Source organism: Schistocerca gregaria, chromosome X, assembly GCF_023897955.1.
Source record: "Schistocerca gregaria isolate iqSchGreg1 chromosome X, iqSchGreg1.2, whole genome shotgun sequence".
Taxonomy (NCBI): domain Eukaryota; kingdom Metazoa; phylum Arthropoda; class Insecta; order Orthoptera; family Acrididae; genus Schistocerca; species Schistocerca gregaria.
The window spans coordinates 149,719,330-149,740,135 of NC_064931.1; the positions used below are offsets into that span (position 1 = coordinate 149,719,330).

At 39.3% G+C, this 20,806-nt stretch overlaps 1 protein-coding gene across 2 annotated transcripts in view; it reads left to right on the forward strand.

The window, feature by feature from the left end:
• LOC126298835 (AP-3 complex subunit delta-1) overlaps positions 1–20,806 on the forward strand; it is a 234,114-nt gene that overhangs the window by 68,020 nt on the left and 145,288 nt on the right. For both annotated transcript variants that reach the window (XM_049990312.1, XM_049990313.1), the window contains exons 7-8: positions 3,812–3,951; positions 12,092–12,165. In XM_049990312.1, the coding sequence (XP_049846269.1) occupies positions 3,812–3,951; positions 12,092–12,165 (214 nt within the window). The remainder of the gene's footprint in view (positions 1–3,811; positions 3,952–12,091; positions 12,166–20,806) is intronic.

Below are 20,806 nucleotides of genomic sequence, written 5' to 3' on the forward strand. Positions count from 1 at the left end.
AGCATACAACTACTACCACTGTCACACTTTAGCAAAAGATCTGGCAAAGAATGCGAGCAAATTCTGGTCCTATGTAAAATCACTAAGCAGGTCTAAGGCTGCCATTCAGTCCCTTGATGACCAGTCTGGCATGGCAGTTGAAGATAGCAAACAAAAGTGGAAGTTATAAATTTCACATTCAAGAATCGTTCACACAGGAAAATCGTGCAAACATACCATCATTTGATGGACAGTCTCCTATATGGACGACATAGTAATCTGCATCCCTGGCATAGAGAAACAATTGAAAGTGGTGAAAACAAGCAAATCACCAGGTTCGGTTGGAATCCCAGATCAGTTTTATAAAAAGAACTCTATTGATTTGGCCCTTTACGTAGCTTGCATTTATCACAGATCTCTTCTCCCAGCACAAAGTCCCAAACAACTGGAAAAATGTGCAGGTGACACTCTGCATATAACATAGGTAAAAGAACGAACCTGTAAAATCACAGACCAATATCCCTAACATCAGTTTCCTGCAGAACCCTCAAATATATTCTCAGTTCTAACACAATAAATTTTCTTGAGGTCACGTTGCTTTTGTCCCTGAATCAGCACAGTTTTAGAAAGCATTGCTCATGCAAAACTCAGCTTGCCCTTTTCTCACATGTTATTCTCAAAACATGGCTGAAAGGCAGCAGGCAGATTCTGTATTCCTAGATTTCCGGCAAGGATTTGACACAGTACCCAAGTGCAGACTGTTGACAAAAGTACAAGGATATGGAATAAGTTCACAGGTATGTGAGTGGCTCAAAGATTTCTTAAGTAACAGGACCCGGTATGTAGTCCTCAACGGCGAGTGTTCACCAGAGATGAGGGCATCGTCAGGAGTGCCCCATGGAAGTGTGATAAGATACACAAATGATTTGATAGACCAGATTGGCAGCAATCTGCAGTTGTTTGCTGAAGGTGCTGTGGTGTACGGTCAGGTGTCGAAGTTGAGTGACTGTAGGAAGATACAAGATGACTTGGACACAATTTCTATTTGGTGTGATGAATCACAGCTAGCTCTAAATGTGGAAAAATGTGAGTTGGTGTGGTTGAGTAGGAAGAACAAACCTGTAATATTTGGATACAGTGTTAGTAGTGTCATCCTTGACACAGTCAAGTCATTTAAATATCTGGGCATAATGTTGCAAAGTGATATGAAGTGAAATGAGAATGTGAGAACTGTGGTAGGAAAGGCAAATGATCGACTTCAGTCTATTGGGAGAATTTTGGGAAAGAGTGGTTCACCTGTAAAGGAGACTGCAAATAGGGCACTGGTGCAACTTATTCTTTAGTACTGTTGGAGTGTTTGGGATCTACATCTACATCTACATCTACATCCATACTCCGCAAGCCACCTGACGGTGTGTGGCGGAGGGTACCCTGAGTACCTCTATCGGTTCTCCCTTCTATTCCAGTCTCGTATTGTACGTGGAAAGAAGGATTGTCGGTATGCTTCTGTGTGGGCTCTAATCTCTCTGATTTTATCCTCATGGTCTCTTCGCGAGATATACGTAGGAGGGAGCAATATACTGCTTGACTCTTCGGTGAAGGTATGTTCTCGAAACTTTAACAAAAGCCCGTACCGAGCTACTGAGCGTCTCTCCTGCAGAGTCTTCCACTGGAGTTTATCTATCATCTCCGTAACGCTTTCGCAATTACTAAATGATCCTGTAACGAAGCGCGCTGCTCTCCGTTGGATCTTCTCTATCTCCTCTATCAACCCTACCTGGTGCGGATCCCACGCTGCTGAGCAGTATTCAAGCATTGGGCGAACAAGCGTACTGTAACCTACTTCCTTTGTTGTCGGATTGCATTTCCTTAAGATTCTTCCAGTGAATCTCAGTCTGGCATCTGCTTTACCGACGATCAACTTTATATGATCATTCCATTTTAAATCACTCCTAATGAGTACTCCCAGATAATTTATGGAATTAACTACTTCCAGTGGCTGACCTATTTTGTAGCTAAATGATAAAGGACCTATCTTTCTATGTATTCGCATCACATTACACTTGTCTACATTGAGATTCAATTGCCATTCCCTGCACCATGCGTCAATTCGCTGCAGATCCTCCTGCATTTCAGTACAATTTTCCATTGTTGCAACCTCTCGATACACCACAGCATCATCCGCAAAAAGCCTCAGTGAACTTCCGATGTCATCCACCAGGTCATTTATGTATATTGTGAATAGCAACGGTCCTATGACACTCCCCTGCGGCACACCTGAAATCACTCTTACTTCGGAAGACTTCTCTCCATTGAGAATGACATGCTGCGTTCTGTTATCTAGGAACTCCTCAATCCAATCACACAATTGATCTGATAGTCCGTATGCTCTTACTTTGTTCATTAAACGACTGTGGGGAACTGTGTCAATCGCCTTGCGGAAGTCAAGAAACACGGCATCTACCTGTGAACCCGTGTCTAAGGCCCTCTGAGTCTCGTGGACGAATAGCGAGAGCTGGGTTTCACACGACCGTCTTTTTCGAAACCCATGCTGATTCCTACAGAGTAGATTTCTAGTCTCCAGAAAAGACATTATACTCGAACATAATACGTGTTCCAAAATTCTACAACTGATCGACGTTAGAGATATAGGTCTATAGTTCTGCACATCTGTTTGACGTCCCTTCTTGAAAACGGGGATGACCTGTGCCCTTTTCCAATCCTTTGGAACGCTTCGCTCTTCTAGAGACCTACGGTACACCGCTGCAAGAAGGGGGGCAAGTTCCTTCGCGTACTCTGTGTAAAATCGAACTGGTATTCCATCAGGACCAGCGGCCTTTCCTCTTTTGAGCGATTTTAATTGTTTCTCTATCCCTCTGTCGTCTATTTCGATATCTACCATTTTGTCAACTGTGCGACAATCTAGAGAAGGAACTACAGTGCAGTCTTCCTCTGTGAAACAGCTTTGGAAGAAGACATTTAGTAATTCGGCCTTTAGTCTGTCATCCTCTGTTTCAGTACCATTTTGGTCACAGAGTGTCTGGACATTTTGTTTTGATCCACCTACCGCTTTGACATAGGACCAAAATTTCTTAGGATTTTCTGCCAAGTCAGTACATAGAACTTTACTTTCGAATTCATTGAAAGCCTCTCGCATAGCCCTCCTCACACTGCATTTCGCTTCGCGTAATTTTTGTTTGTCTGCAAGGCTTTGGCTATGTTTATGTTTGCTGTGAAGTTCCCTTTGCTTCCGCAGCAGTTTTCTAACTCGGTTGTTGTACCACGGTGGCTCTTTCCCATCTCCATACCGTATCGGAATAAAGGAAGTTATCGAAGCAATTCAGAGGCGGCGTGCTTGATACATTATTGTTACCGGTAGGTTCGAACAACGTTTAAGTGTTACAAAGATGCTTGAGGAACTCAAATGGGAATCCATGGAGGGAAGGCAATGTTCTTTTCGAGGAACACTATAGAGAAAATTTAGAGAACCGGCATTGGAAGCTAACTGCAGAATGATTCTACTGTCGCCAACATACATTTTGCGTAAGGACCATGAAGATAAGATATGAGAAATTAGGGCTCATACGGAGGTATATAGACAATCATTTTTTCCTTCACTCTATTTTTGAGTGGAAAAGGAGTGGAGATACAGGGTACCCTCCGCCACGCACCGTATGGTGGCTTGTGGAATATAGATGAAGATGTAGATATTACTGTTAAAAATAATTATTTGATGACCTAAATTACTGATTTACTAATTTACTAATTTAACAACTGTTATTACTGATGATTATACCCTACTAATCCCATTTATTACCTTTAATGTTTCTAGGTGTGCAGTCAGCTGCTGTAAATGTAGTTTGTGAACTAGCTCGCAAGAATCCAAAGAATTACCTGAGTTTAGCACCTGTATTCTTCAAACTGATGACCACTTCTACCAACAACTGGATGCTTATAAAGATTATTAAATTGGTGAGTTAAACAATTGTGTAACTTAATTATGTAAAATAAGTGGTTTCTTCTCTTTTCATATAGAGGCATTAAATTATCCATAAATTAATATTTATAAAAAATCCAATGTTAAAGTACTTGATGTGTTAAAAGAATACGCAAGATTGTCAGTCAAATTTTTAGCTCACATAGACAGTGCATTCCAGTTGTCTGCAAAAAGACAAAGGTCCATATTAAAGTCGTAGTTCCTCTCTGCAGTAAGATGTGTGTTAATATCTTGTAGGCATATTAAAACTGCAGTAGACTGTAACTGTGATACTGTAATACGTTGGGGAAAAAATATCCAAGGAGACGTATTTTTAAAACAATAAAACCAACATCTTTGTCTATGAGTAAGAAAACGGAGCATTGATAAGTAATGGGATTGATCTTTTTCAGGTGCTTTGAACCATTGTCTTAAATGTGGTTTTGACTGCATATTTGAGTGTAGTAGGGAAAGTCAGTTGTTAGGTGTGATGGTATAGTAGTTTCCCTATAATAACTATGAAGTAAACATTGTGTGAATGAAGCTTTTCAAACTTTGATGGGGAGATGATAAAATTTCACTGAAAGAGGACTATATGAATGACTTTGTGCAACATACAGATTTACTCTTGAAAATCTAATAGTGCGTATTACCAAATACAAGTCGAAAAACCTCTTGCTTCCTCTCAGATGTGTATCTAGTAATAGCCATCATGTTAAAATTAGGGAAATTATAGCTTGGTAACAGAATTTTTTCCAGTGCATTGATCACAAATGGAGGCGGTGTGGGTAAAATGATACTGGTCCATATGTACCCTTCTCCAGAGTTCATAAAGTGGCATGTTGGGTATATGATATAGAAGCTAGAAAAACTGTATGAAAGTTATAGGACGACAAATGCACGCAATTTTGTTAGTCATACGTAGATGCTGTAGTAATTGTTTCTAATTCAGAAGGTGGAGAAAAATATTACGGCATAGTCTCTAGTTGGTCACTTTATATCATGGAGAAAGTTAGGCAATTCTTTGTCATTTTAACTGGAAGAACCAAGTTAAACATGACATTAGCCCATTGTGCCACATACTGACATTCCCAGATATGATGTGTTTGTATGATGATGTGCTGCATTCCTACAAGATGTTAATTTTGTGCCATTTATGTCAGTATTAAGCAAATGTTTTGAACTATGTATTTGTCATCCTGCACAGTACACAGGAAAATTATGTTAATGTTCCAAAAACACTGTACTAGATAATGACGTGAGAACCAAAATCTTGACTGTACGCAAGAAATATATAGAAACATGCAGTCAAATTGTGGTATATTCTTCCAAAAAATACTGTATGACTCTGGCCCAGTGCCAACATTAAAAACTTTTTCCTGACAAGGGGTTGGGGAATAGAACTGTGTTCTGTCAAAATTTTTTGCAGTGATGTTTTTGTCATGTTTAATGAATTGACTTTGTGGATAAAAATTGCTCTTCCACTATCTTCCTTGTGTTTTACTTTGGCAGCATCTTGGTGAAGTACATTATTTTCAGTCTGTTTGCTTATCATTTGATGGAAAGATCAGTAATCCTGTAATGGTGCCACATGCTGCATGTAAAACAGTTTCTAATGTTGGCAACTGTAAAAAATTTAGAGGACATGAAATATCATTTACAAAAACAAGTACTTATATCTAAAGGAGGTTTCCATACAGCTGACAGTCACTCGTTTCAAAATTGTATGTGCTACAGAGGCATCTACTGGAAGAATCCATCATTAGGCTATTCACTGTCAGGAAAGGAACAGTCCTAACTTTTCAGGTCCTCATCGTAAAAAAATTCATATACTGTGTGGTAATTACATTAACTAATAAAAGTTTTCAACATATGTTATTTCAGGTTTTGAGTTTTCGACAGACACACAGGAAAGAATTGAAACTTTGCTAGCTTTTGGACGAGTCCTTCGGTGAACTGGTGTACACTTACGTACATGCGTGCACTCAGTGTTGATGGGGTTGGATGGTTGTTGAATCAAAACAGTTGGTAACAAACGACATTTGGAGACCTACTGCACCATAGGTGCCAGTTATATTAGTGTTACATGGGGTGTTCTATAATAGTGGACTTTAGTTTTTCAAATCCCACATGGGGCTTGCAACTCTACTGTGGATACATGTGTGGTGAGCATAGGGCCCCAAGCCATTGCAATACTTGCTCCTTATCTGCACTACAGTTTTACTCTCTGGTTATTTGTTTTCTCTGACATTGTATGTAGGATTGCTTCCCTTTTGATAGCTTGCCTTTTTTGTGGGGTTCTGATTGATTGCTTATTTCATTGTTTGTAGCCTTCTTTTTCCCCATTCATTTGCATTAGCTCATGTTTGATTCCCTCTTCCATGTTTTACCTCCATTCTTCCAAAATTTTACAGTAGTGCAGAATATGCAGGGTAGGTCACTAAATGTGGCATACATTCCACTCATTGTACAGTCCTAAGTTAAACTCCTTTTGTGTGAGTGGATTGGATTAGGTGCACAACATGTGAAATGGTAAACAGCTCATTGTAAGTTGGGAGGGGGGTTGTCAGGTACCCAAAAAGTCATAGCTTCCTGACAATGCAGGGCTCGTACTGTTGGTGCCAGAACTGACAACTCCATATGCATACCTAGGGATATCTGCTTATTGAGTATGGGGCTCAGGGACTACGGGAAACGGTTATCATGTTGGACAGCAATTGTTGTGGCATGATGGTGCCCATGGGGAGAGGAGCCCCTGGACCATGGCAGACAATGTGTGATGAAAAGGATAAAACCTTCTCGTGCTGGTAGCCACAAGACCCTAGCATTCTCAGTAGAGGGAATGATAAGTTCCGTGTGGAAAGATATGGTCGCAAGACTGTTTCTTCCATAGCCACGCAATGAGAGGAAGACAGATTTAAAAGAACTGGTGAAAAGTAGTCCCCCTCCCAATAAGCAAAATGTGAAGTAGCCGTATCCTGATTAAAACTGCAACAGCTGCTGTCACAGGCATTGTTTCCTGTGAGGAGCTCCTTGACATTCCTGTCATCATCACTGCTCACAAGTGCCTCAACGTGGTCCAGACAGACATGGTGCAGACAGATGTAAAACTACATGCAAACTTGGAGCAGTGACGTATCCATTTTGTCTGCCATATACAACAGATGCCAAAAGATAGACACAGGTGCTTTTATTTTGCACTTCGAATAGAACTTATTACTTGAAAGATAATGGTGAGTAAGCCTTATTGCAAGGGTGGAGACATGCACATATTCACCATTGTTGAGCACTGGTGGCTGTCTTAATATATCTGTCTATAAATGGAACAATATCTCCTCCCCCTTTTCCCACTACACCTGCATCAGGGATTGCCCTGATGGGAAAGAGTCCTACGCAGCTGTCATCCACCAACAGGGGGTGGGCCTACTCTGAGACTCTCACTACCTTTTCGCATGATATCAGCCAGTGATTGATACAGGTACAAGCTATGTGCCACAGAATAGTGCTCCTGTGCTGTGTTCCAGATGTACCACCTGATACCCCAACCAGAGACAAAACGCCACAAGAAGATTAAATACAAAAAGAACAATGGAAACAAGGGAAAAAAATTAAAGGTCAAGGTTGACCAAGTGGCTCCAGCTACACTGGTATAATGCTTGTGGACATTGTACTTACTCAACAGATGGTGTGAACAGAAAGCGAAATGTGACCAATCTTCATACTTCCTTTCCATTACATCTGGGTACACCTACTGGCATTATGCAGTGGAACTGTAATGGTTATTTTCACACTTCTTGTCAGTTTATCAAGCAACATATATTATCCTTCAGGAAACTCTGTTACCTAAAACATATACCCCTTCCCTATGTAATCACTGTTCCTATTCCAAAAATAGAATTGGCTGTAAATGAGCATCAGATGGTGTCTGGTGTTTGATCACTAAAATGTATAGATATATGAATGTACACTCAACACAACATTAGAGGTTGTGGTTGTTTGCATACAGACAACTATAGATTTTGCTCTGTGCAATGTATATCTCCCTCCAAGTAGGGAACTGATGCATCAGGAGATAGTTAACAAGATGAGTCAGCTACATTTGTTTTTCTTCCTCCTGGATCTGAACAAGGCAATCTAATGGAACAAGTTATCACATACCATGACTTACATTTCTGAGGTTCCACCATAAACACAACCTCAGAAATCACATTTCACAAGAGACTGCCAAATATTGGTGATAGCCAAGATTATAAATTTCATTGCTGCTTGTGTATAAGAATACCTTATCTCTTTACTCACCTCTCATAGGTGTCACTATCATCCCAGATACCAATAATGATACGAACATTTTAGGTTAGGTTTTACTGTCGCTGTTATTGATGTGGAGTGAATCAAAAAGTTTACTGTTACCAGACACTGTTTCGTTATATCCATGATGTGTTTCAAAGTTTAAACCTCCATCATCCGGTGCGTTTGCTTGTGTTAGTGTGACATGTCCGTGTTGTGTTAAGATTTTGGGGTAACTTGTGGCACTGACTCAGTGGTCACAGGCTCCTTTCTCTGTCATAACACATCACATGTGTTATATGAAATTTTATGTGTCGAAAGTTTGTGTCGTGTTGAGATGGAGAAAGGAGCCTGTGACCATTGGAGACAATGCCACAAGTTACCCACACATGTAAATCCATCTGATCCAGGTTTAAACATTCGAAACATGTTGTGGGCATAAATAAACTGTGACTGGTGATGATGATGATGATGATGATGATGATGATGATGATGATGATGATGATGGTAAATAGTGCTACCCCAGACAACTGGCTTAGGTAGTAAGGAAAAAAGTCAAGATAATACCTAGTGGAAACCATTTCATTTTGTTTATTTTATTTCTCCTTGTATTGTCAAAATGTACATAATCAATAAATTGCATAAGTTTAGAATAGGTATTATGATAACTTTTTTGGGCCGATACTTCATATCAATCAAAAACATCAAAATTACGATTTTGATTAGTAAGAGTGTGTTAAAAATAAGATTTTCTCAAGGAGCTCTTAAAAAATCGGAGGGCCGTATATTCAATGTCATCTTATACTTTGTTAAATAGGGTGTATATCATCTTAATGTGATTATGTATTGCACTTTCTCTGAAGTTATTTCAAACTTGTATTTACAAAAGTATTCCATGCATTGTTTTACCTCGTAACAGTCTCATTGAAGATATTGTTTTAACCATTAGAATCAGAACAGTATATAGATGCATTTATTTTATGCTCTCTGTGTTATAATAGTTGCGTGCAGAACAAAACAAAGTGAGAATGCTAAGAACGTAAAAATAGAACATGCAAGTGTTAATAGAATTTTGCATAGGACTTCAGTTAGTGCTCTCTCTCTCTCTCTCTCTCTCTCTCTCTCTCTCTCTCTCTCTCTCTCTCTCTCTCTCTCTCTCTCTAGTTGTGCAGTTTGACATGAGATGACTAGAAATGTGGGCCACAAGGAAATGATAGAAAATAAATGAGATTGATCTAGCAGCTTAACGAGGCTTGATCAGTCATTTTCTGCCTGAGATTCATTTTCTGTATGCCTTTCAATCTCTGTATCACATTCTTGTGCAGAGGCTATCTAATGGAGCAATTCATGCACCTGGAAAAAATGATGAGCGTAACACTAAGCATGACCTTTTACAATCATTATTTTCTCCTGGAAGGGAATACAAAAGAATTAGGAACAAAATGTTTAGGGTCACTGTATTCACACACTGTGCTTGGTCGGGCAATAGCCATAGATGTATATGGTGTAGAATGGTTTCCAAAGCTTTTCAAAAGAAGTATTTATATGCACATCAGCATGAGTCCTTGGTTTAGTGCCATAACATGCCTGCTCGTTGGTTGCTCACAAAATAGGCATTTACACAGAGGTGACTAAAGTTGTGGTATAATGATATGCACATATGTAGACGGCGGTAGTATCACATACATGAGGTATAAAATGGCAGTGTATTGGCAGAGCTGTTATTTGTACCCAAGTGATTAATGTGAAAATGTTTCCCATGTGATTATAGCCGCGTTACAGGAATCAGCAGACTTTGAACGCAGTGTGGTAGTTAGAGCTAGACGCGCGGGACATTCCATTTTAGAAATCGCTAGGGAATTCAGTATTCTGAGATCCACAGTGTCAAGAGTGTGCCTAGAATACAGATTTCAGGCATTACCTGTCACCACAGACAATGTAGTGGCTTTCACTTAACGATCAAGAGCAGCGAAGTTTGCATTGAGTTGTCGGTGCTAACAGACAAGCAGTACTGCTTGAAATAACCACAGAAATCAATGTGGAGCATACAACAAATGTATCTGTTAGTACAGTGCAGTGAAATTTGGCATTAATAGGCTATAGCAGCAGATGACTGATGTGAGTGCCTTTGCTAATGGCACATTGCCTGCTGTGCCTCTCCTTGGCTTGTAAACATATCAGTTGGACCCTACATAACTGGAAAACCATGGCATGGTCAGATGAGTCCTGATTTCAGTTGTTAAGAGCTAATGGTAGGTTTTGAGTGTGGCACATACCCAATAAGCCATGGACCTAAGTTGTCAATAAGACTGTGTGCAAGCTGGTTGTGGCTGCATAATAATGTGGGCTGTGTGTTACACGGAATGAACTGGGACCTCTGGTCCAACTGAACCAAATATTGCCTGGAAATGGTTATGTTCGACTACTTGGTAGACAATTTGCAGCCATTTATGGACTTCATGTTCCCAGACAATGATGGAATTTTTGTGGATGACAATGCACCATGTCACCTGGCTATAGCTGTTCATGATTGGTTTGAAAAACATGGTGTGACAAGCTCCAGAAGTTTAGTACTATCTTGTAATCCACATCTTCATATAAATGCTCTGCAGACCGCCATATGATGCATGGCAGAGGTGATTTTGTTCTACTCACAAATGGAGCGAAGGAAAAATGACTGTCTAAAAGCCCCCACAATTCGGGTGAATGGTTTGACCACTCAGATTGCTTGACATGAATCCCATTGAACATATATGGGACATAATTGATAGGTCAGTTCATGCACAAAATCCTGAACCAGCAACAATTTTGCAATTGTGGACAGCTGTAGAGGCAGCATGGTTCACTATTTTTGCTGGGTATTTACAACTACTTGTTCAGCCCATGCCATGTCAAGTTGCATTACTACACTAGGCAAAATATCTGACACAATATTAGTAGGTATCTCATGACAATTGTCACCTTACTGTATTGAGGGCTCCCAAATTCGGACATCCATCTCTCAACTGACATCTGAATCCATGTTATGTATTTCTATTTCCAAAATCAAAGAAAACCTAGGACCATTGTTTTGAGATCCCAGCAGGGGCTCTCTCATTTTCCATAAACGAAATATTGTGACTTCACTAGTGTTTTGAGAAAATGTACTTGCGCATATTGCTTGATGGACAGCACTTTTATAAGATGCAGAGAGAATGTCCCCAAAAATCAAAGTTTCTCTATCACTTTTAAAAACTTCCCTTGTAGATGTCGTAATAATAATAATAATAATAATAATAATAATAATAATAATGTTTTTGCAAACACATTTTCGTTCATTTTACCTCTACTGCATTTATCCATTCAATCCAGAATGAGGTGACACATGCATTTCTTTCAGTAGTTAGGAAGATCAGCACAGCATGTTTCTGTTAAACTGTTTACATCATCCCATATTAATTCAGTTTATACTCCTGAAGTAAACTACAGATCCATTGTAACAACATGTGTGTTAAGGCAGCATAAAATGTGCTACCTTGTTTCCCCTATTCTTTCTATGTGCACAGAGACTACCATTTTAGATGTAACTCAGAGTGGCAGACGTGTATGAAATCTGTGTATATAACTGTAGATTGAGCTTCACATTTAAAGGTGACTGACTCAGCTCTTCATTGTTCATACTGGTTTCAACTTTGCAGTTTGGAGTTATGACTCACATAGAACCGAAAATTGGGCGTAAACTTTCGCAGCCTTTGATAGAACTCATCTCCAGGTAAAATGAACTGGTTGAGTTGCTTCTGATTTCCCCTGTCAGTTTCTCGTAGCAAAGTAAATATAGATACCCTTCACATTCTTTTGTTTTATTTTCAGTTTGGTGCTCTGACCCCTTTGGAACCTCGGCTTGGTAAAAAATTGATAGAACCTCTTACAAATCTCATCCACAGGTAAAAAAACTGTGCTTGCAATAATAATACTAAAAATAGTATTCTGTTATTAGTTTGCAGAAATATGTAGATATACCCAGCTTACATTTGAAATTTTTGACTAAACCTAGATGCTAAGCAAATAGTGTACAATTTTTTTCTGTCATTAATTCGAAATATAGAATATTTTCCACTAATAATAGTATAATTGTGTCTTTAAATTAACCTATCAGGTACTGAGAGTTGTACACTTGTAACATTGCTTCACAACTGTTTCTGAGACCTCTTACGTAGGTGAAGATGTTATGGTTATTATTGACAAAAGGTATCTATTGGAACTGCAGTTAGAAAAAATTAGTGATTTTATAGCCCTTTTGTGCAACATTACATTGCATTGACTAAAATTGGTAACATTTCTCCTTTGTGCCTATTTCCCCCTCAGAGCACGTGATGTTAACCCTAATGTAATCTTCAGTTTTATTGTCACTTCCATGTGTCACATATCCTTGTAACACAGTAATAGACATGCTGGAGTTTTATTTTGAAGTGTTAATGTGAGTAATAAGATTTGCATTTGAATTATGATCATAGAAAGAAGTGGTTTATTGTAACCCTATAATCCATTCCCTCGCTCACCAGTCCACACCCGACACCTACCCCCACTGTCCGTTCCACACCCAACACCCACCCACACTGTTTGGTCCACACCCGACACCCACCCACACTGTTTGGTCCACACCCGACACCCACCCACACTGTTTGGTCCACACCCGACACCCACCCACACTGTTTGGTCCACACCCGACACCCACCCACACTGCTTGGTCCACACCCGACACCCACCCACACTGTTTGGTCCACACCAGGCACCTACCCCCCCCCTCCCCCCCCCCCGACCACCACCACCACCACCACCACCACCACCACCACCACTACCACTACCACTACTCATTAGTACATACCTGGTGCGTCCCCACTGGCCGGTCCACACACACACACACACACACACACACACACACACACACACACACACACACACACACACACACACACACACAGAGTCTGCTCCTGGCACCTTGCAGGTCCCTGCATCATACAGTCCCTGCCACCTCGTCTCTCCTCTACCTGCTTTCCATGCCATCCACTTCCTTTCATTTTGTACTTCCTCCTCTCTCCCATACCCTTTAGCTAACATCCAAACTTTTTTACAACGTTTTGCCTCTTCCCAGTCTCTGTCTCCTTATCTTCCTGCTCAGGGTTACCTCCTCCCCGATACACACTTCCAGTTACTGTCTTTCCATTTGAAATTTTTGACTAAACCTAGATGCTAAGCAAATAGTGTACAATTTTTTTCTGTCATTAATTCGAAATATAGAATATTTTCCACTAATAATAGTATAATTGTGTCTTTAAATTAACCTATCAGGTACTGAGAGTTGTACACTTGTAACATTGCTTCACAACTGTTTCTGAGACCTCTTACGTAGGTGAAGACGTTATGGTTATTATTGACAAAAGGTATCTATTGGAACTGCAGTTAGAAAAAATTAGTGATTTTATAGCCCTTTTGTGCAACATTACATTGCATTGACTAAAATTGGTAACATTTCTCCTTTGTGCCTATTTCCCCCTCAGAGCACGTGATGTTAACCCTAATGTAATCTTCAGTTTTATTGTCACTTCCATGCCATCCACTTCCTTTCATTTTGTACTTCCTCCTCTCTCCCATACCCTTTAGCTAACATCCAAACTTTTTTACAACGTTTTGCCTCTTCCCAGTCTCTGTCTCCTTATCTTCCTGCTCAGGGTTACCTCCTCCCCGATACACACTTCCAGTTACTGTCTTTCCAGGCTGTGGCTCATCAGTCGTTTATACTCCTGTACCCTCTTAGAATTTCTGTCATTGTACCGTTTCCCTTTAAGTTCCTGCTCCTTCTTCTTGTTATATTATGATTCCCTTCTTTGGCAATGCTATATGTCGTATGTGAGTGGTAAATTTTTGATTCATCATACAGTTTTAATGACATGTGATTAATACTAAATTATGTTTGCCCGAATACTTGATTTATACATCGCAAAACTATATAGCCTTTCACTTGTCTTACTGATTTTTAAACTTTCTTAAGAGTCAGCTACAGAGTAACTAAAATTTTAATGTGGACTCTGAAATGCAGCACTAATTGATATTTTTGTAATACACAAATCATTGTGAGAGGTGAAGAAGGAATAAGTGGCAGGAAAAAAAAAAGAAAAACTAGGAACTGTAAGTGAATGTTGGGCAACTTACAAGTTTATTGGATGGTGACTGCAGATATACATTTCACTGGTATTGCTGAAATGTGTTTTGTACATTCCAAAAGTTGCGTTCCTATTTCATACATAAACTATACAATTGGTTCCAAGAATACTTACCTGTAGGTTTTGTGATACATTGTTCACAATTAAAGATAAACTGTTACTTGCTGCCTTGCATTTCTGCCATTCAGCATTGCCAGGAACACAACAGTTTTGGGGAGGGAGCACACACAAAGAAACAGAGTTGACAGTTTCTATTAATTTTAATGTAATTTTATTGTTAACTGATTTTGTCTGGCTGCACTGTCCTCATAGAAACGTCATACAGACTCTCACTTTCTGGTCAGTTGTCCACTTACACATTGCTTGCCTCTCCACACCCACATTCTCCCGAAAGATGTTGTTCTTACAAGCTCTCCAATTGCTGGGAGTGGGAGTTTGAAGGATACTTAATTCCCCCACAAAACTGTTTCCCTAAATTATCCAAAAATTTTGGAAATAATAAACTCTAGTGTCCTCAGGTGGATTGCTGCTCAGTGTTGTAATATACAGGGTGATTCAAAAAGAATACCACAACTTTAGGAATTTAAAACTCTGCAACGACAAAAGGAAGAGCTAAGCACTATCTGTCGGCGAATTAAGGGAGCTATAAAGTTTCATTTAGTTGTACATTTGTTCGCTTGAGGCGCTGTTGACTAGGCGTCAGTGTCAGTTGATGCTAAGGTGGCGACCGCTCAACAGAAAGCTTTTTGTGTTATTGAGTACGGCAGAAGTGAATTGACGACAGTTGTTCAGGGTGCATTTCGAAAGAAGTATGCTGTTAAACCTCCTGATAGGTGGTGTATTAAACATTGGTATAAACAGTTTACAGAGAATGGGTGTTTGTGCAAAGGGAAAAGTTCTGGGCGGCAGAGAACGAGGGATGAAAATGTAGCACGCATCCAGCAAGCATTTGTTCGCAGCCCAGGAAAATCGACTCGCAGAGAGCTGCAAATTCCACAATAATTCATATTTCAGCAGGATGGAGCGCCACCACATTGGCACTTATCTGTCCGTAACTACCTGAACGTCAAGTACCCGAGGCGATGGATCGGCCGCCAGGCAGCCTGTGACTGAGCACTACATTACTGGCCTCCAAGAAGCCCTGATCTTACCCCCTGCGATTTTTTCTGATGGGTGTATGTTAAGGATAGGGTGTTTTGGCCACCTCTCCCAGCCACCATTGATGATTTGAAACGAGAAATAACAGCAGCTATCCAAACTGTTACACCTGATATGCTACAGAGAGTGTGGAACGAGTTGGAGTATCGGGTTGATATTGCTCGAATGTCTGGAGGGGGCCATATTGAACATCTCTGAACTTTTTTTTAGTAAAAAAAAAAAAACTTTTTAAATACTCTTTGTAGTGATGTATAACAGAAGGTTATATTATGTTTCTTTCATTAAATATACGTTCTTAAAGTTGTGGTATTCTTTTTGAATCACCCTGTAGTTTGTACTAGTATTACCCATACCAAATTAGGAAATTCTAAAATGTAAACAGAAGTGCAATCTCTGGCACCTCATTTTCAGACAGTTTCTAATTGTGATACTATGTGTTTTCAATATGCTACATCTGTGAGACCTGTATGTAATTGGTTAAATTACCCTAAGTTGCACCCAATTAAATACACTTTTTAGTTGTTCAATGATTCAGTTGAATATACACACTTCCAAAATCAGACAAATTTAAAAATATCCACTATGGGCTAAAATCACTAATATAATTTCAAATATCAAAGGGAAAGTTTTCAATTTATATGACTTCAGTTACAATAAAAGGATGATTTGCTAACTACCAGGAACATCAATTGGTACAACATGTACTTAACTGTCTGTATTGTTGGGCTAATTAATCTGTTAATGATACAAGTGTCAGATGTAACATATTGAGAACTAATTGTATCATATAAAAAATGATTACTAAAAATCGTGTGGCAGGTGTTGCAATTCTGTATTTGCTGTAGGATTTCCTAGTATGGAATGGTAATGCTAGTCCAACCCAAGTTATGTTACTGAGCAGCGCTGAGAAGCAATGCGTAGGAGGACGGTGAAACAGAAAGTGAAAGTTAGTGTGGACATTTGTGAAAAGAAATGTGTGTGGTGGGAGTTTCGTTTCTCATATTTATGTGAACAGCGCAGCCATATGAAGCCATTAACAATGAAACGGTATTACAATATTTACAAACTGTCAGTTCTTTTTCTCCCTCCCTGCAACTGCATGTTTCTCATGATACTGAGCGGCAGAACTGGAAGACAATGAGCAATATTTTATTTTTAATTTCTGTGTGGATGTTGGGCATTTCAAGTTTTCTTTGATGTTTTTTTCCGTGGCGATAAAAATGTAAATTTCGCTACCATTACTGATGTGTTTTATTGTATCGGCTTACAGGTAACATTCCTAATTCATACATAAGCTATCCATCCAGTAGTGAAAGAAATTACCAGTAGGTTTATGTGGCACTTGTATACAATGTTCTTCACCAATATAAAAATTTCTCTACATAAACAAAAATTAACAAGGAAACATGGACTTCCTTGGCCAACACACAACAATAATTCTTCTCAGCAGACACATTTTTAGGGTAAAAACGGGTAACCACTGCTAGACTACATGGGCAATGTGTGAGAACTTTTGAGTAATGAAAGATTTTCTTTAAAGTTTTCAGCTGAAGTGTTACTTAAATACTCTGCCTTCTGGTTTATACAGCCCACTGCATAATTGCTTTTTGTTAGATGCATTATTGCAGACATAACAGGACAATACTCCTGTCCAGCCATACAGTCAGTTTATGATGAAAATTCCACAGTGTGGTACATATTTGACAGCTGTCATTTTTGTAGTGCTTTCTGCCATTGCTGTCAAGCTCTTTAGTGTTTTGTAATTGACCGAAGACCAGTGATTGCTGCTGCAACTGCAGTAGGGTCTGTGATCATCTGTAATCATTGTCATCTTGTGATTCAGTTGCTCACAACATACTCAGATCAGTTTATACGTGCTTTTGTTGCTGAAATCTTGTCACTGCAGTGGTGATGTATGGCTACTTCGTGACAAGTCTTTGGTCCTCCAGATGAATAGCATTGACTAGGTTACTAAACTAAAGATATGGAGCTGGATTACTTAGCAAAGAGGTCCTTGAGGCAAGTGTCAAGGAAGTCTGCATGACAAACAAGAACCTCATCCACATTGCTGCTCTTGCTGATGTATTAAGAGAAAGCTGACCATGTTCGGGTCAGTTACTTCAACTATCGTGTAATATTCAAGATTTTGTATGCAGTCACACATTCTCTTTCAAAGGGTGAAGTACATAATCAGGTCCTTATTCAAAAACAGCTTTGCCATTGTGTGCTTCGTTTGTAACCTACACAGCAGTTTCTAATTGTGTTTTCATTAGAAAATGTGATGAAACAGCATCTGGTAACAAGATGTAGTGTTCCTAATGAGTACTATTGATGCAGGCCACATACCATAATAGCCAAATAGAAATGCTTCAGTACCATCAAGATGTACATTATATAGTGCAACACAATATTCTTACCCAACATTGCCTTCAATATTGATGATCTTGAACATCTGAGAAATGAGATCATGTGGTAAGAGTTCAGTGTGCACACTTCTCTTGAAAGAACCTGCATTAGCTGCCGATTTCCACAGAAAAAGTTGAAGTGAGCTTAAATTCGTGTAGGTACTAAATGATCAATATTTTTTCACAGTTCTCGTTCAGAGCGCCAGGAATTGTGCAGTGAAGTGCCTTAAGGCACAACAAGGTCTTGCTTGCAAACAAGCGAACACTTTCCTTATGAACTGTGCATCATTTCTCCCAGTAATTAGCAGAATAATCCAAAGGAAGTTCTTGCTGTTGAACAGCGACATTATCATTTACAAGAAACTCTTGGCATGTATAAAAAATGATGCCTTTGTAGACACACTTTTCCAACATCTAAATATAGGTTCCACATGCATCTTGTGTTAAATGCAGACTCATCTCTTGTGTCCATGCACATAAATTCACATATGTAGCCACTTCAGTATTTGAGTCGTTTTCACAGCTTTCATGAAATGCTTCTTCAAGCACAGGAAAAATCTGAGCTTAAAAAAGTTTGAAAAGAATGTACCCACTTGCAACAGGTGTGCTAGATGTTTCACCCAATTGATACTATATTATTCAGACTACCATCAGTTACTCTAGTTGTTTCTGAAATGATATAGTAGGTACATCATCTGCAACAGAGTCCTCTCCAAATTCTGAACCTTCTGTGCGCTCTTCTGTAACCAGCAGTTCATTACACAATCGGCCAAAACCTGATCTGCCATGGAACTATGTCATCTCCGTGAAATCATTTTTAGAGACAAAAAAAAGTTCACACGTTAGAATGAGCCCTCCAACTATAAAAACCAACCAAAACTGAGTAGTAAAATGAGTAAATAGTATGTCTGTCACATTTAGGTTATGTTTAGGTGTGTGCATAAAGTGTTTTTATCATGTTGCACATTTTTTACTGTTGTCCTACGCGTGGACTTTCAACAGAACTATCTTATTTCAGCAGCTATCATCTTCGAGATAAGTTGTTAAACTAATTTGTTAGGTGGGTCAAATTGCTAAAGCATTATCAATGTAAGTTGTATTGGATGAAGACCCAACCCAGCGAATAGTGTCAGTTTGTGACATGCAGTTGAGATACACTCATGAGCAATTGCATTAGGCACCTCTACCTAAACTCTGTTCAGAGTTACCTTGTGACTGACAATTTGGCAGTAACATGTGGAGGGGACAGCAGGATTAAGACATCCAGCATGGCACACACATCTTCATCTGAATCACAAACAATGCCACATGTAGAGGTGATACTGGTATCTACGGTATCTGTAAGAGTTACACTATGGTCTACTTGCAGTTTTGTTTCTGGCAAAAAAGAAAAGTTAAGAAAATATATGTAAAATTTTGAAATTGCATTTTCTGACGATGTTACTGAAGTAGCGGCATACAGAGAACTTTTTCGATATTGAATTTAGGTGTACACATTATGCAAATGAAATCTAGAAAACAACTCATTATTTCATTTGCTTCTAACTGGAAACTCTGTCTGATATCCCTAACAGAAGATAATTTGCTTAATGCTATGCTTGTGCATCAAGAGGTTTTGGTTTCATTATGAGAAAAAGATGAAGTTTTATAATTAACTTATTTGTAAAACAACAACAAAAATGAAATTTATGCCTTTTAATGTAAGTGAGAAAACTTAAATAAGACTACATGAAATGGTAGAAAGTAAAACTGCAATACAAAAAACACTACCTTAGTGTTGTAGCAGCTATGCTGCAAACAGTGAGAAATATGAAACTTCCTGACGGATTAAAACTGTGGGCCGGACCGAGACTCGAACTCGGGACCTATGCCTTTTGCAGGCAAGTGCTCTACCATCTGAGCTACCCAAGCATGACTCATGACCCATCCTCACAGCTTCAATTCTGCCAGTACCTTGTCTCCTACCTTCCAAACTTCACAGAAGCTCTTGTGCCAACCTTGCAGAACGGGCCGTTGCAATTCGGACGAAACATTAGTTTTAGTTTATTATTGTTGTTAGCCTTTAGCAATGATGCGGCATAATACCCAGAAGAATTTTAATCATTAAGGCATTATCTTTAATTGTGTTGCTTCTCCAGCCCTGATGGAGAACCTCATCCGTGTTCTCCTTAAGGATCTGTCTTAAAAGTAGGCATTGCCATACAGGTATGTATTCTTTTTCCATCAACAGTGAATGTCCACAGAAATTGTAGTGAAAGCCCAAGTTGTGCTGGACTCTTAAATAACAATGTGCACTTCCTCAAGAACGACCGGCAATTTTCAGTGTTGGATGTTTCTTTCTGCAATAATAAACACAAACAGATAACACTCGCATCCTCAACAAATTAATCTGTGTTGCAACAATTCTCCCCCCCCCCCCCTCTCCCTCCTCAGAGTTCTTAGAAATGATGGTTTTCCACCTTCTTCTTGTTTCTTGAACATTTCATTGCCATGCTTTAACAGATGGGAGGAAACTTTTAATGTTTTCCTTCTCAAAGCAAGCATGTAATGCCCAAACTATTTCTTGAGACTGACTTCTTACAGCAAACCCCGGCCAAGAGAGTAGTCTTAAACTCCACTCATAATTTTTTATGAACTTGGTTCTCGCCTCATTCATTATTACCCAATACACAGCATATCATAGTAATAACAAATAAAATATTAATTACAACCACCTTAGGAAATAAAAATAAATAACATATAGCACAGGGCAAGAGGGAAGTGTTTAAGTGTGGGGATGAGGGTGTGGCAACAACTGGTGG